Genomic DNA, 17154 nt, shown 5'->3' on the forward strand with positions numbered 1-17154 from the left:
TAATAAAAGCCTTCAAATGGTTAACCAATAATTCAGACTATTATTCATTTTGGAAACAACCCACAATATCAATTCCATAACTAGCTCTTAAGTGAGTAACAAATACTGCAGAATTCCTCTTCATCAAGAAAAGCAGTACACAGAAACATCCCTCAAGGTCAGGCAACTACCATAAAGCAAAATAGATGGGTCACAATTCATAAGACACCTGGAGAGGTTCAAGAGAGAATCTTGTTAACTTTCCTGTAGATTAACACCAGTAAAGAGTAGGAAATGCAGCAAAGTCAGTCTACCATCTGGACAAGGTTACCTGAGATGCAGCAAAAGAAAAAGCCATACTCACCTCCTCTGCATATTAACTTAACTGCCCCCTACTCCAACACCTTGAAATTCCCAAGTGGTTCCGCATTTGTCCTTCCAATCAGATATTTTAAAAGGCCTCAACATTACAAGAGGCGTCCTTCTGCAATTATGCTCGTAAAAGTCAATAAAGACAGCTCTGAAAAGGCCCTAAGAGCCTAGTTTCTCTCAACTTCAGTGAAAGTTTGGAATTTAAAATGCTTCTGCAGAGCTGCTACTCAGTGGTCCTTCTAACAGCTTTTTCCTTCACTGAAAGCAGCATTCCTCCTCTGTACTACTTGTATCCTGTGGGAATACAAGAAAGACTATTCAGAGCAGAAGCTGTGGAGCAAGATAAAGGGCATGAGAAAGCAAGGCTGAGAACCAAGGACACTTCCAGAAGAAGAGAAAAACAAAGTAACCTGTGTGATGACCGTGTGATGATGACCCTGATCAGAGGAAGTGGGCGTGGCTCGGAAGGACTCGTGGCTCTAATTGGATAAGCACCTGCGTGCACGTTAACCAGAGTGTTTGTGGAATGTTTTGTTGGCATGTAAAGGCGGGTGGGAAAGTTAAAAAAGAAAACTTGTGGATATATATAAGGGATGTTAGAACCTGAAATTATTTGGATTGTTCACATTTGAGTCTGTGCCTCAGACACTGCAGCATCCAGTGGATTAAACTAGAGGTAAGATTATTTCCACAATATCCTCAGAGCAAAACTACCTCTGCAGGAGATTCAGAAGAACACTAAACCACAGCACAGGAATAGCAGTTACAAGAGGAGCGTGATTTGCACGTCAGAATTGCACCTACTTGGATGTCGGTGTCCTTCACAGGTTCAAGAGGTTCAAATGTAGTGGCTGCACTTAGACTCTCTAACCGCTGAGAGATATGAGATATATCAAGCCCTCTGGACCCAAGAAGAACAGACCTGTAAGGAAGAAATTGTATAGGTATGAGATCAGTATTGAACAGACAGGGCTAGCAGTAAGAACTCTAACCCCAGTATGCAGTTGCTACTTGGGTCAGCAGCTAGCCATGTACAGCATTTCCAGTTATTATGAAAGATGTACAAAACCAAACCTTGAACAGCTATATGTACATATCTAACAACCTCAGCCCTGTCAAATGCTTTCTGCTGTTGCACTGCAGTACCACACATCTGCCAAATCCTTCCAGACAGAAAAATTCTATAGCATGTTGCTAATTGTCTTTAGCAGCAGCCAGAACAAAGTACTGCACTTTTTGGCTTTAGTACCTGGGAATGGTAGCTTCTCAGATGAAACCTTCTGTTACTATATTTTTTTTCCTTTTGTAAGCAAGAAGGAGGAGTGGGCAAGAAAACAGCTTTGCAGTAATTCTGTTTCTCCTGGGTACATCCTCCTGGCAAGGCTCCCCACACGTTAGAAACCAAACCTGCAAACAGCCCGTACCCTCTGCATTCCATTTCCAGCACTGGTGCTCAGTACTTACGCCTTAACATCTGCAGTCTCCTGGGAAGTGCGGGTCAGGGTACGGGAACGCAGGTGCTCCCCAGCCTGCTGGATCTCCTGTAGGTTGCGTTCCACATGGGGGAGCTCAGAGATGCCCTCAGTCTCAGCTGCAAGCTGTTCGGCCTGCTGGAGAAGCTCTCCAAAGCCTTCAGTGTCCATTTCTGCTGCACTCTTTATCCAAGATGCTCAAAAGCCTTCAGAGAAAAAGAGAAAATTTGAGAAAATTCTTGTTCAGCTATAAACAGCTTTTACACCTACAGGCACCCAGAGAGACCAGCAAGAGCTGCTCTTCTAGAATAGAACTCTGTTCCACCCATCCTCCCTCCACTATACCAAAACATTTTAACAGTATAATTTTGTATTCCTGATATTCCACCATTCCTAAGTACCCTTTGGGAGGACAGGCAGAAACACCTAAACATCAAGCAACAATACTTTCAAGCGTTCTCAGAGCGATTTGTGTTCAAGAAACGTTTAGACATAGTGTTGAGAGACATGGTTTAGTGGGGTTATTGGTGGTAGGTGGATGGTTGGACTGGATGATCTTGTAGGTCTTTTCCTACCTAGCTAATTCTATGATTCTATGATTTGCTTAGCAGGACAACGCTCTTAATGCAGATCTACTGTCAGAAAGGCAATGCAGGTACTATGTGACAGTTCAAAAGGGGAAGAACAGAAAGTGGAGAAGTTCATGCAAAAGATGTGGTATTAATTCAGCTACAAAGCACTTACGTATACATCTGTTTTTACATATACGTACACACACATATAAACATAAAACAAGTGGAGATTTGTGGATATACGTGCATGTATATGTGAATATACATACACAGGCAGAAAATATATGTTGCTTAGCCGTGCAAAAGGCAAACATAGATATGTACAGAGAGAGCCACAACAAGCTATCTATTAAAATGTGTTAATCCATGTCTTTAATTCCCCCCCCCCCCCCAAAAAAAAAATCAGAAGAAATGTACATGTAGTTGCAATGTACATGTCTTCCCTCAGTGCATGCAGAAAGCTTTACCGGTGTTTGTGAGAGCTGCTTGCATATACCAAGACAGAGAAGAGATAGAGAAACAATGAAGCTAAGGGCAAGGACAGTAACAGATGACATCATTAGCACACCGCACAGTTCCGGATTCAGAATGGAGCATGTTATTTTCGAGGAGCAGACAAAAAATGCACGTGCTCAGAATCAAACATGGAAAAAACATGAAGTTGCAATAGCGTCAATATTATTGAAAAACAAAAACCAAACTCTCAGCTTTAGGCACCAAATCCATGATTTGTGGCCAGCTCTTCACACTGTACCCCTAAGGTGACGGGACACCACCACTGAAGCCAGCCTTGCTGCACAGTGCTACAGGAATCTGCTACAGTCTCACATGTGCCTTTTTTTTACCCTAACTCAGAATGCCTAAGATCAAATAAGACTTAATTAGGCCTCAAACATTAACTCGGGCTCTTAAACTTAAAAATAAAATCAAGAGAAACTGGTTCAAGTGAGCCCTCCAATCAAGAAGAAAATGGTGCATTTTTACAAACAAAACCCATCTGCAATTCAAGTGTTTCTTGGTCTCTCCTTTGAACTATACTAAAGCAATTTTAACAGCACAATTTATATTCCTGATAGTCCACCATTCCTAAGCACAACTTCAAGAGGCGGGAGCACTGCTTTATACCTGGACAAGAAGCGACCTCAAAGCAGTACGTAGTGATTCACTCAGACACGTGCAGTTAGAGAGAGGAACCGATCCCTGCCCATCGTGCACGGCAATCGCTGGGCATCAGGATGAGCCCCACAGCCTACACCAGGCACAGAGAATTCCACAACCATTCCTCATCCACTTCTGGAAAACCAGGAGCTGCTGGGGGAGGCTGCAACCCTATCTGCACTGACTTGTTATTCAGCAGAGACAGGAGGGACTGGATTTGTTTGAACAGACCAGCATGCCACTGAGACGGACGGAAGGAGAGAAGGGCGTGGTGGAAAAAAGTAGTTCCATGCCCTGCAATGCAGCACAGAGCATCTTTCCAGTGTTTACTTGCGATAACTCAGCGCACCCCAGCAGAAGCCGCCTGCATTGGCAGAGGCTGACCAGAACGGCCACACTCCCATACCGTAAGAACGCAGAAAGCAGCGACTGCAGGAACAGCACAGACTTCAGCTTGATTCGATTTGATCCAGTCTGCTTCCTCTTTTCATTAAGAACAAGATGAAAAGCCAGGAGCATAAGGCACTAAATTCTCAGAGCACTAAAACCAAAAGCACGGAGAGTCAGGGCACCACAAACAGCTCCCCAGACTGCACTTGTTAAGCACAGATTCCACGTCAATGCCATATACAGTCTGTCCCACAAATTTGCCAATGTAGGACAACTGTAATGGCTCTGGAAAAAAGAGACTGAATTCAGCAAATATAGAATACACTAGTTATTTTGAAGCAAGTTCAACTACCTGTGATTATAGCCAAGCGCTGGGAACGACAGCTCAAAACTTCTCCAGAGCACAAACAGCACCTTTTTCCAAAGGACAGACTTCAAATATTTAGCCCGGGTAACAGCATGAACCACTTAGTCTCCACGCTGACAGAATTTACTGCATTCAGGAGACTGCAGCCTGACTCTTAATGCTGCTGTGCAAGATGGAAAACTGCTGCCACAGTAACGAGAAAGCGACGGCAGATTTTCGTGTCTGGCTGGGGAAAGTGCAACAACTGACACCTAAGGGAAAGAAAATACATCAGAAATTAAACTAACTTCTGTGAAACTGGATCGACCCTGGGCTAAAAGCCAGGACTGAAAAAGCCCTTCTGTAAAACAACTTTGATGACTTATCAATAGAAGCTGCTGCGTTAGCCTACTATTGCGTGTCCAATAAAAGCCCCATTTAATGTTTTCCCAACATTCAAAACCGCATATAAATGTTACAAAGTGTACAAGTTGGCTGGATTTCAGCCAAAATGAAATTAGAAAAGATGATGGCAGGTTTTTCATTCTGTTCAGACTGACCATAAATGCTGACTGATCACGGAATGCCAAGCCCCACAATGCTAGCTAATGAGGAACGCTGTAACTATCGCACTCCAAATACAGCCATGTTGAACATTTCACCGTGTGAGCTTCACAGAGACTTAAAGCTGAAACACTCCCGTGTGTGAGCAAGTGCCTGCTGTACTTCACATACTGACAGCCTTTGTGTCATCTAATTAACTTACTTAAAGAGGCTAACTAAAAATTTAGGTTTGTCTAGTGCTTCAAAAAAAAAAAAAAAACTTCATGGGAGGGAAGGAAAGCCTCGTCCACTGCATTCAGAAGAGCTGAAAACCAGTACAATCCCACAAGGGGCAGAGAGACTCTTCCCAAGAGGAAACAAAGAGGAAGAAACCCAGAGTCACTCCCTCAGAGTGCTCCAGAGCCCCCATGTGACGAGTAAGCATCCATTTCTTTTGGAAGGAAGAGGGAAAAGCACACAAGCAAGATCTCAGATGAGAGTGAGGATGTGCTTTTCTGACAGGTCCCCAGCTCAGTCACTTTGCAGACAGCATGGCAGCTTCTCCCTGCTGCGTTGAGCAGGCACAAGCACCAGGCCCGCTCTGCAGGCCTTGAACTCTGCAGCAACAGCAGTAACACCTAGCTCTGGCGCAGTGCTAGGCACAAGCAGACATCAGAATGTATCAGAGAGCTTCCTTCAGCAACACAATCCCCATGTTACAGCCACTGTAAGCAGAGTCTGAAAGCAAAGAGCAGGTGGCCAGATACACATACACATATACCTTAAATGAAAGAAAAACGACACTTTTGTGATATTAGACACTGAAATTACACTGCCTTCTGAGGATGCAGATACTGCCACTGGAGTTTTTTTTAAACAGACGAAGCACAAGGCAGGAATGGTACAGACAATTGAGCCCCATCAGGAGCACAGACAGGTCACCCGGCCCTGCTCCCAAAGTCTCTTCCTGCCTCACTTTCCATTCCCACAAGGAGAACGGACCAATTGCAGACCAAACATCTGCTGCACATTCTTAACAAATCGGCATCTACTACATAACATTTAATCAAACCTAGCAAAGGGAACCCCTCCATATCCTATTTACACTAAAAGCACATGAAACTGAGATGGTCCGGATTAAGAACAAATACCTAGAGGCTTCAAGCTGTACATGGTACTCCATCCAGTACAACACCCTGCAGCAAAAAGCTGATGTAGGGAAGTCCTGAACAGGCCACACAGCAACAAACTCCTGAACTCACTGTTTCTTCTGCCATCCACCAATTAGTCCTCGGCTGCCATCCATAAATTTCCTGGTCCCGCATGCTTTGTTCTTCAACTGTATGCAGATGTGTAAATGACCAATCCTTTTATCATGGCTACCAAGTGCTACTCTCGAAGAGCTTTTACAGCACACATTGAATAAAAACAGCATTTTTATTTTCGAGGTCTTAAAGGCACTGACTTTCGGTTATTTTCCTGGGACTTTAAGAAAGGATGAACAAGGGACAGAGCTCTCCTCTACGCTGTTCATTACTCAGCAGTAGGCGCTTTAAGTGATTTCTTCCAATAGATACCACGTGTCAATGCTGACCTTTATCTGCCAGCTGACTCTGAAGCTCCTCACGGAGGTGAGTCCCCACTATCCTGAATAACTGACTCAGCTGGCACATCTGCCATCTCATCACCCTCCCCTTTCCCAAACACTCAGTTCTTACCGCCAGCACCTGACTCCCACCCACCTCAGCAGGCTGATAACTTCCACAGGGCGACAAACACCAATCATTAAATACAGCATTTCACTCAGTACTTCACGTTCCTTAGGCATAGCCTATATCCTCTCCCCCCCCTCTGAATTTCCTGTAATATCACCACCACAGGAACAACAAGGAATGAGACGAGTGAACAATACGCATTCTCCGAGTCATTTTTAAGCTTTTCTGGTTTGTCGGTGCACAACTGAGGAAGGGGGAAAGGAGCGGCGGCCATTCTCGATCAGGTATATCCGAAGGGTCCCCTCAGGCCGTCGCTCGCTCCCCGCACAGCTCTCCCCGCCGCCAGCCCGCCCAGACGCCCGGGCCGAACCCCCGGCAGCGGCCCGCACTGCGCCTGGCGCTCCCTCGGGGCGGGCGGACCTTGCCTCAGCCCCGAGGGGATCACCTCACAGGAGGCCCCTTTCCTCAGCGACTGTCCAGGGGAGCGAGCCCTGAGCTCAGGACCCGGGGAAGAGGACAGAGGAAGGAACACGGGATGAGGGAGGCCGGGCCAGGCCGGCACCCACCCCCCCGCAGCGAAGGCCCCGCCGCGCCCACAGCGCCTCACCTGCCCGCCGCTCCGGCCGCCGCGCCTGCCCGCCCGCGCCGCGCTCCCCCATTGGCCACGCGCGCTCCCTTCCCCGCCAGCCCATTGGTCGAGCCGGCGCGCTTGCGGACGACGTGCTTTTCTATTGGTTGAGCCGGTGAGCTAGGTCCCGCCCCTCCAGCTCGTCTCGCGACAAAAACTTTATTGAGGCGCTAGGAGGCGGACACAGACAGCGCGTGGTTATGGGCGTGGGGGGGAAGGTCTATCTCTGGAGCCGTGGGTTCGAGGCTGTCCCCCGCCGTTTCCCTAACTGAGAAAGAGGGGCGCGGGGGGTCCTGGGTCAGCGACGGCGCTCTGGGTGTGAAAACACTAAAAGCACAAAACCAAAAACCCAAACGCGTGCAAACTGCCATGAGTTGGCTTGGCTGTTTGCTGCCCTGAAGCCCCCCACACCCACTTGTCCCCATGCCTCCACTCCTGCCCGTTCTGCCCCTTCTAGGAACGTGGAGGCCATTCACTCAAAAAAGAAACAAAAAAAAAAATGGATTTCAATTAAAAATGCCCCTGAGGGGACCCCGGGCCACTCCACGCGTCAGCCCACACAGGGCTCAGCCCCCCCTTACCAGGCACTGCCCACAGCTGCACCTCACACCTTCCCACAGGATTCGTGTTTGAAGACACGTGCAGGGCGAGGCAGGCCCCCCCCAACTGCCCCTGGGCGCTGGGAGCTGCTTCAGCCCAGGGCACGGCTGGTAAGGAGCCCAGGCACTGATTTACAAGGCAAACGTGCACTGAGCGGGACAGCGCCTTTCCCATGGCCAGCGCCCCACAGCTGCCCCCCAGCCAGGGGTCCAGGGCCACCAGCCCCATACGGCTCCCAGGCCCCAGCTGAGGGAGGTGAGCTGCCCCACGCCCGCAGAGGACAGAGTGATGGCAGAAGGACCAGGAGCAGGGCGCACAGGCAGACGTGTGGGGGCAGGCCGTGGCCCTGCGGCACAGGTAGGGCCAACTTTCGCTTGGCAGGTGTTTTCGGAAGGAAAAGAGCAGCCAGGCGCCTTCCCACGCCCCCGGCCCCCTCCCGCCTTGTCTGCCCCCCCAGGGGCAGGAGCCAGCTGGGCTGTGCTCACACCTGCCCCAATGTGGCATCCTGAGCCCTGCGGGCCCCTAGAGCCCACAGCTCGCCAGGGGCTGTGACACCCCAGAGTCAGCACCCAGAGTGCCCCAGCCTCCCCTTGTAACACCACTTTGTCCCCTCCAACAACCTAGGGGGCTTGGTGCAGCCCTCAGCACCAATGCTCCCACACCGGTGTCACAGGCAGCATCAGGGCTCAGCTTCAGCCAAACTCATTTATTTCCTCCATCAGTATGGAAGGTACAAAACATGTAAAAATAGGCTTTTTAGTGGCCCCCATCACCCCCCACCCCGTCCCCGAAGCATGGCAGCTATTTACAGGCGAGGCGGGCGGTTCAGTGGCAGCAGCTGCACTTGCTGCTGGCCGGCTCCTTGCAGACACAGCCCTTGGCACAGTTGTTGCAGCCGGCAGGGCAGCATGAGCAGCAGCCTAGGTGGGGGGGAACACAAGAGTTAGGAGGTGAGAAGGATTTGGGAGGGGTGCAGTACATGGGGAAGGATCGGGGGACATCATGGGAATGGGAACCCCCATGGAGCAAGGCTGTGGTTCCAGTGGGGTGGAGAGGGTCCATGGGGGTCTCCTGCATTGGAGATTCTCCCCTTCTCTCCCCATAGGGGAGGAATGAGGGGGGTTCCCAGGGAGAAGGTAGGAATCACCATCGGGGTTCTACGGGGTACATGCAGGGGTGCCACATGATAGGGAGAGCAGGGGGTTGTGTCCATAGGGGGTCCTACAGGAGCAAGTGGAGGGGGGAGCTGTCCATAGGGGCTCTGAAAGGAGCAAGTGGAGGGGGATGTGTCCATAGGAGGACCTACAGGAGCAAATGGATGGGGGAACTGTCCATAGGGAGTCCTACAGGAACAAGTCGGGGTGGGGGAAGGCTGTCCACAGGGGGACTGAAAGGAGCAAGTGGAGGGGGGATTGTCCATACGGAGACCTACAGAAGCAAGTCAGGGACAGGGCGTTGTCCATAGAGGGGTCCTACCAGAGTAAGTCAGGGGCAGGGAGGAGGTGTTCATTGGGGGTCCTAAAGGAGCAAGTGCAGGGCAGGGAGGGGGTGTCCATAGGAGGTCCTACAGGAACAAGTGGAGGTGGGGGGGCTGTCCATAGGAGGTCCTATAGGAGCAAGTTTGGGGTCAGAGGGGAGTGTCTATAGGAGTCCTACAGGAACAAGGGGAGGTAGCTGTCCATAGGGAGACCTACAGGGGCAAGTGGAGGGGGGAACTGTCCATAGGGGGTCTGACAGGAGCACGTTGGAGGTGGTGGTGGGGTGTCCATAGGGGGTTCCTACAGGAGCAAGTGAAGGGGGTCCAACAGGAGCAGGGGGAAGGGCGTTTCCCATGAGGAGGAGGAGGGAGGGAGATCTCCACAAGAGTGTAATAGAGGAAGGATGGGGGACCACGGGGCAGGGACCCCAAAGTACCCTTGGGTCAGGGACCCCACAGCCCCAACTCACTCTTGCGGCAGCTCCGGCAGCGGCAGTTCTTGCACTTGCACGACCCAGCGCAGGAGCAGGAGTCACCTGGGGCAGGAAAGAAGCTGTCAGTGAAGAGAGCCGAGCCGGGCCGGGCCGGGCCGAGCCATGTCCCGTCGCATTCACTTACCAGCAGCACAGGTGCAGTCCTGAGGGTCCATGGCTCGGTTCGGTTCGGTTCGGTTCGGATCCGCTCGGGCAGACTCGGCTCGCCTGGGCTCGCAGCAGTCCCGAGCCCCGCTGCCCGCCCTTTATTTATAGTGCTGGGGTGGTGCTGGGCGCAGCGCACGGCGGGGCGGTGCCGAGCCGTGCCGTGCTGAGCGCCGTGCCGTGCTGAGCCGCGCTCGGGGGGCCGTGCCGGGCCGTGCCGTGCTCAGCGGGGGCGGGGCCGCGCCGTGCCGTGCTCACCGGGGTCACGGCCGTGCCCCCCCGCCTGGGTGAGCCCCTGCACACCGCAGGGTGGCCCTAGGTGTTGGGGTCCCCCCAAACCAGGGGGATACAGATGTGGGATGGCCATGGGTGCCCACAGATCTAAGGGGCTTTTGCCTCCTCTCTTCCTCTCCCTCCCTCCCCCCCCCGCCCCCCAGCGCCACGCTTTGCCAGAACACAGCGCGGCCCCACGTGCCAGCCCTTCCCACTCCCCCCCTCCCGCTTTTGCTGCCGAAAGGGCGAATTTGGGGCGGGGGGGGGGGGGAATTTCCCGGCCGCGCTCTGCGCTCGGTTGCGGGAACGTGACCCGCAGGGGCCGTTGCGCCACCGCTGCCCCCGCCCCCGGGCCGCGCTGCGAGCGGTGCGCACGGCGCGGGGCCGTGCTGCAAACCGACAGCCATGCGGCTGCAGCAAAAAGGCCGTGGAAGGCTGCGCTGGGGATGTGTTAGGAGCCAGCGAGGTGCAGCGTCCCTGCTGCGGGGCACCAGGGGCATCACAACCCATGGTGGGCATTGCACGACGTTGTAGACTCAACACTGCATCCCATCAGGGACATCACATCCCACTGTGGGCACTGCGTCCCACTGTAGTCATTGTACACCATCATAGGCATCCCGTGGGCTTATTATGGGCACCACATCTGTTCTGGGCATCACACCCCATCGTGGGCATCTCATCCCACTGCGGGCGTTGCACCCTACTGTGGGCATCTCATCCCTTTATAGGCACTGCACCCCTGTCGTGGGTTTCCCATCCCATTCTGGGCATGGCATCCTGGTGAGGGCATTGCATTTCATCATGAGCATTGCACCCGACGTGGCCTTTGCACCCTGACATGGACACTGCACCCCATGGCGGGCGCCACATCCCATTGGGACCATTGCACCCCAACACAGGCATTGCCATCCATGCAGTCACAGCCGCCCCGTGCCCTGCAGGCTGGCGGCTCTGTCAGTCCCACCCCGCAGCCAGGAGGAAAACAAACTGGTTCTCAGCCACCCCACCTGCTGCCTGAACGTAACCGCTGGAAATGGGCACGGCCTTTATTACCACGCTGTTGACAAATGCTCATAATAACGAGCTGCTCGTTAGCCCTGAGGATTTCTGGTGGAGGAGAGAGCCTGGGATTTGCCCTTGGGTATCAATTGGGCGGGGAAAGAAATCCTAGAAAATTACCTCGTGAAGGGAAAGTGTTAAACCTGGAGTGCTAGGGAGGCTGGAAGGAAGGAGCACAGTCAGCTCTGTGATGGGTGCCAGCCCAGGGTGTTCCCCAGGCACTGTGCCATGCCCCCCAGACTCAGTGCCCCCCGACCCCAGGGACCAGAGGCACGGTTATGTACACACAGCTTTATTTAGGCAGCTTATGGCACGCCACACGTGCCGAACATGAACACTATCCAAACGCCCATATAAAAAAAACACACACAATAAAGTTAGTTTTCTTCGCTGCCCCCAGTCAGTGCGGCGGGGGGGCCGCTACTTGCAGCAGCTGCACTTGGCGGAGGGGGGCCCTTTGCAGACGCAGCCCTGCGCACACTTGGCGCATCCCGCGGGGCAGCAGGAGCAGCAGCCTGGGGAGAAAGAGACGCATTTTGAGGGATGTGCTGGGGGCTGGGTTCCCATCACCTCCCCTCCCTGCACAGATGCTGTGATGACTGGGCATCATCCCCTGCTTCATTTTAGTGGTGTCCCTCTCCCTCCTTGAGTACCTCTCCCTGGCACTTTTACCCATACAGACTCCCAGCACCCTCCTGCCCACGCTGAGCGTGTCTGGAGCAGACAGAAGGCAAGCAGAGTACATCCCGCCACTGGTTCCCCCCTCCAATCCCATCACCAAGTGCTGAGCCTCGGGAATATCTGGATATGGGACTATGCTTATCACATATGGGAAGAGTCACCCTCCCATCCCCATCCTCTGGAGACCAAAAAAAAAAAAAAAAAAAGAAAGAAAGAAAGAGAGGAGGAGCAAAGGGATGTCTGGGAAAGGGATTCCTGAGCCTGGCTTGATGTGATGTGACTGGAGATGTGCATTGGTCTGACTTCCGAGGGGGATGGGGGCTGCCTTACCTTTCTTGCAAGATGTGCATTTGCAATTTTTACATTTGCAGTTGTCCCCGCACGTGCAGGTGCCGCCTGAAAGACAGAGAAAAGGGGGATAAAAGGGGAAAAAAGGCAGAGTTCCCCATCCCAGGCGTCCCCGCTGCAGCAGCATCCTGCAGCAGAATCCCGCATCCCGCAGCCCTCCCCCCGCAGCCGTGCCCCGCGGTGCCCGTCACACTCCGGGCAGCCCCGCAGGGATGCCGCAGCCCCGGCAGGGCTTACCGGTGGCACAAGGGCAGTCCTGAGAGTCCATACTGCGTCTATGGGATGGCAAGGCTCGGGCTGGATCTTCACGCTGCCCGTGCGGCCGCCGCTATTTATCCGCGGCGGGAGAGAGGAGTGCAAAACCTCCGCCCCCCGCTCGCAGCCTGCGCACGGCTCTGCCCGCTGCTGCCCCGGGCGTTGCTGATTCACCGCTCCCCTCCACCGTGTGTGACAGAGCGCTGGGTCACCTCCGCCCCGGGATGGGTGGACGGATACACACGCATCGGCGCGGTTGCAGAGAACGGGCAGCTCATCGCACCGCTGTCCCGCTTCCTCCCTGAACGTCCTACGCTAAAATCATGGGACGTTTTGGGGAGGACGTGAGCCCGGCACAGCCGCCCTCTCCGCTTGGCTGCAGCGCGGTGACAGCCCCCTGCCCCACGTCCCCACCGCCCTCCCTGCCAGCGGCCGCACCGACGGACCCAACCGGCCCGGCTGGAGCCCGCAGCCCTCCGGCACCCCATCGTCGTGCCCCCTCCCGCCTACTCCAATTAATTTCCGCACACAATTAGCAGGGAGGAGGGTGGCGGGGAGCCACGGTGCTGCCATCGGTTTGGCCAACTTTGCCGGCAGCTTCGCTCGCCCACTCGAAAGAGCCGCGGGGACGCGGGGTGGGAGGTGCCGAAGGGATGATGTCTGTTTTCTGTTTTCTTTATGAAACAAAAGCAATTTGGCGTGCAGGGAGGTACTGCCTCGTGGCCAGAAGGCTTTGCCAGCCATGGAGCATCCTCCCACACACCACGGATCCCCTGTGCTGTGTGCAGCCCCTTTTTGCCCCTATCCCCCCAGGCCCCTATGGCTGCTTCAGGCTCCAGTACTTCCCCTCCAAGCATCCCATTCTCATTCCCATTCCCATTCCCATTCCCATTCCCATTCCCATTCCCATTCCCTGGAGCGCTATGAAATGCACATCCCTGGGACCACTGCATGCAGTGTCAGCGCCTGGCATTGCACACACTTTGAGGGTGACAGGTGTGAGCCACGAGGCTGAGGATGTGCTCGTCCCACTGCCCTCAGTGGCTGTGCTGAGAACCTGCTGTGCTTTGGGGTTTTATCTGGGCTCAGCTCTTGGCTGCAGAGCCTTGCTGCCGCATTGGAGGCAATGCTAATCCAGCCAAATTGCAGGGCCAGGATTGTTTTACCACCCATCTGTCTGGGCACGTTGGGAGCTTGTTGGGTGACCCAGCAGGGAATGGTGCCAGCGGCTGGGCCAGGCAATGGTGGGAAATGTGCAGAAAGCCCATGGGAGGCAGAGCCCATGGGCTTGCTCCTCATCCCAGCCACGCAGTTGTGTACCAAGGCTGGCCAGATGCTCATCCGCATGTCCCCACCTCGTATGATGAGCCAGTGAGGTGCCAACCCACAGAGCAAAGCTGGGACCCATGTGCCAAGGCTGCTTGTGTAGGATGCTTGGGTCCAGCCCCAACCCTGCCCCGAGCAGCTCTTGGGGGAGCACTCACTGTAATAGCCCCAGGTGATGCTCTCCAGCTGTCATGTGAGTGTCACACTGCTGAGTGTCACCACAGCCAGGCCTCGTGGCTGTGTCCTGCAGGGTGATCCCAGTTGTTCAGGAAAACACAGTCATGCCCAGGGACATTTGCATGGCTGGCACTCATCACCTGCGTCACCCCAAGTGCCAGGGCTGTCACCGCCTGCCTGGCATGCAGGGATGTCACTGGGAGGCTCAGCAGGCTGGTGGCATCTCCTCGAAGAGCGCGGAGGTGGGAGCCAGCATGTGACTCAGTTTCTTCCTCTCTGCTCCCATCTTGGCCACGAGCCCTATCCCTGCTTTGCATGAGGAAAGAGAGGGAGAATCCCCATCCCAGGGAGTGGTGGAGGAGATGTGCAGGTGCTCTGCAAGCTGGTGTCACCGTCCCCGTGATGTGCGCCTGTGTCACCTGGCAGCAGGTGGCTGTGACTGGTGGGAAGGTGACATGGTGGGCAGGTGACCATCCAACAGCAGGTGATGGGATTCTGGGATGTGCTGCAGGTGACAGCCACTGCGTGCCAGGTCCTGCTGGAGGACCTTCCTGCGTCCCACGGTGTCACCTGGAACGGTGACACAGGGGCTCCTCTAGCCAAGTGTCACAGCTCAGAGCGGTAGGGACTGTGTGCTGGGCAATGGAACTGGTGTGGGTACGGCACGAGGACCATTCCCTGGGGTCCGTGGTCCCTCGCTGCATCCCAGGGCTCAGAGAAATCAATGGGCACAAGCACCCCCGGCCAACATGCCCTAACCACCAAACCCAGTGCGGAACCGCTGTGGAGACCTGCTTTTTGCAGGCATCAGATCGCTGCTTGGAGGTGATAAACCGCCCTTCCCAGCACGGGAAATAGGTGCTGACGCCGTTCCGTGCTGCTGGAGCTTGCCAAGAGGAGGCAGGGAGTGAATCAGCCCCGAACGTGCTGAGCCTAGGAGGCCGTTCGTAGCGATGCAAGGTGGCATGGTGCAGCACGGATGCTGCTTGATTTCTCCACCTCGCCCCATCTGTGCCCCACTGCAGGCAGGGCACGGTGCGGGCTGTGCCTTGGTTCCTGCGGGAAGCACAGCCCTCGGGGGGCTCTGCGGGGCTCCCACCCGCTGCCCATGGGGCGGCTCTGTGCAGGTTTTCATTAACGAGGGATTGCACGGCGTGCAGGAACGTGACGCTTTCCCAACTCCACACTGGGCTTTGATGTGGGCTGCCGGGATCTGCGTTGCAATGCGCGGGGCCGTGACTCAAAGCACTGGCTGCGGAGCTCAGCCTGATGGCTCCGCGCCTTTCCACTCGCACCCTGCGTCTTATCTGCGCTCCAGCTATCAGCGGGACCTCTCTCTCGGAGGAAAAAACCCAAACACGCAGGGTGGGCAGCAATTCGCTAATGATTTGTTCATAACGAAGAAACAGAGCGCTACCACGTGCTGGTGGGGCGAGGCGGGCCCTGCACCCCCGGTGTGTGCCCTGGGGGCCGCCCCTGGCGCTCCGGGTGGGTTTCGGGGCGGGCGGTGTCTGCTCGGGCACACCCAGAGATGAAAGGGCCGCTTCCGTCTGATCCCGAAACTCTCATAAATGTGAATGGAGATTACTTCGAGGTCTAACGAGGGCAGAATTGCAGCCCCTCAGGGCAGCGAGGGGCGAGGACTGGGAAAGAAAGGGACTCTTGGGAGCCAAGCTGGGGGCTCACACAGTGCCTGGACGGGGACCCTGGTGTCCCCCTGCTTCATTAGGTGCCTTTGGGAATCTCAGCATCACCGTAACTCCCCACGGGGACGGTGGTGGCACTGTGATGCCTTGCCCATGTACAACCCGGATTTTCTGTTTTCCCTTCCTTTCACATCTCTCAGGTTCCCACAGACTTCAAACTCACCTGCTCCAACAGCGAGCCGCCTCCCCGGCTGAAACGTGACCTGAAGTTTCCAAGTATCGTTACCTTGGGCATATTTCATTTCTTTTTTTTTTTTTTTTTCCTTTCCCACTTGCTAATTTCCAGAATTAGAAGCCAAGGCAGAGCGATGAGCAACGCCGCAGGACGTTGAGCAGACACTTGTCTGGACTTGCAAAACACCAACCCCTCTGTGTGGGGATTAAAAGGATGCGATGCTCTCCTCCATGTCTTTGCAGCAGAAACCGTGCAAGCAGTGATCCTGGTCCTGTGTCTGCAGAAACAACTCACATAGCTGCTGCATTTGGGGAGCTAGCAGCTCTTCCATTCCTAACCCCCCCCCACCGCTATTCCCAATCCCCATTCCCTATCCCCAACCCCCATCCTCAATCTCTGTTCTCCATTCCCAATCCCCATTTCCATTTCCCAGCCCCAATCCCTACTCCCAATCCTTATCTCCATCCCCAATCCCTATCCCCAATCCCTATCCCCATTCTCAATCCCCAACCCCTATCCCCCTGGAAGGGCTGCTGATGCTGATTTTTGCCAGCATCTTCCCCAGCCACCCACTTCTCACTGTATGAGCAGAGTTTAACACATTGCCAGGGCACATCGGGCAGGAGGCTTCGGTCAGATAGGGACACGGTGGATTTTGAGCTATTTTTGAAGCCTTTGCCAGCAGTCAGCTCCTGGGTGGGCAGCGATGCTTACCGTGCCACCGCAGCCAACTCCTTGTGCAGCCTTTGCCTAGCGAGCCAGCAAACCATGCCAGCTGTGTTTTGGGCAGGCTGAGCTCCTCCCAGGAGAGCTAGATCCCTGCAACCAACGGGTGGTGGCTGAGAACATAGCAGAGGAGGCTCTTGACTCCGTGCAAAGATTTTATTTTAAATAAAGGAGCTGTATGTTTTGAAGGGACTGCCCTGCTGTCTGTAACTGTGCTTTGTAAACTAAGGGAAATGAATGCTGAAATGGCCCATGTCGCGTTGTGTCCCCAGCAGTTCTGCCACCAGGCCCGGCTGATGCTCATCCTGATGCTGGGAGGGACGGATGCAATGCAGGCCCAGGAGCAGCCCCACACTCAGCAGGGAGGCAGCCCAGCTCCGGGCGGCCCTTCCCCCCCAGCTGTAAGGCGGACAGGCTTCCTTGGCTTTATTCCCTCACATCTTGGCTGAAGACCTGGGCCTGATGCTGTTCCTTGTGTCAGAGCCACTCCTTACAGGGAGCGAGTGGGACACAGATCACTGCTGGTGGTGTGACT

The 17154-nt window shown here is 54.5% G+C and overlaps 1 protein-coding gene across 6 annotated transcripts in view; it reads right to left on the bottom strand.

The window, feature by feature from the left end:
• The window catches only part of NUP93 (nucleoporin 93), a 69328-nt gene extending 62053 nt beyond the window's left edge, over positions 1-7275 (bottom strand). Inside the window, exons 1-4 of one of the 6 annotated variants that reach the window (XM_021409014.1) lie at positions 7155-7218; positions 4296-4561; positions 1816-2029; positions 1156-1273 (exon numbers count right to left, since the gene is read on the bottom strand). In XM_021409014.1, coding sequence (XP_021264689.1) covers positions 1156-1273; positions 1816-1994 — 297 coding nt within the window. In that variant the 5' untranslated portion in view covers positions 1995-2029; positions 4296-4561; positions 7155-7218. Of the gene's footprint in view, positions 1-343; positions 596-1155; positions 1274-1815; positions 2030-4295; positions 5948-5983; positions 7096-7154 lie in introns of those variants that run through there. The other 5 variants (XM_021409013.1, XM_021409012.1, XM_021409016.1 and 2 more) reach the window with 5 other exon arrangements.

The sequence above is a fragment of the Numida meleagris genome, chromosome 10, assembly GCF_002078875.1.
Source record: "Numida meleagris isolate 19003 breed g44 Domestic line chromosome 10, NumMel1.0, whole genome shotgun sequence".
Taxonomy (NCBI): Eukaryota; Metazoa; Chordata; class Aves; order Galliformes; family Numididae; genus Numida; species Numida meleagris.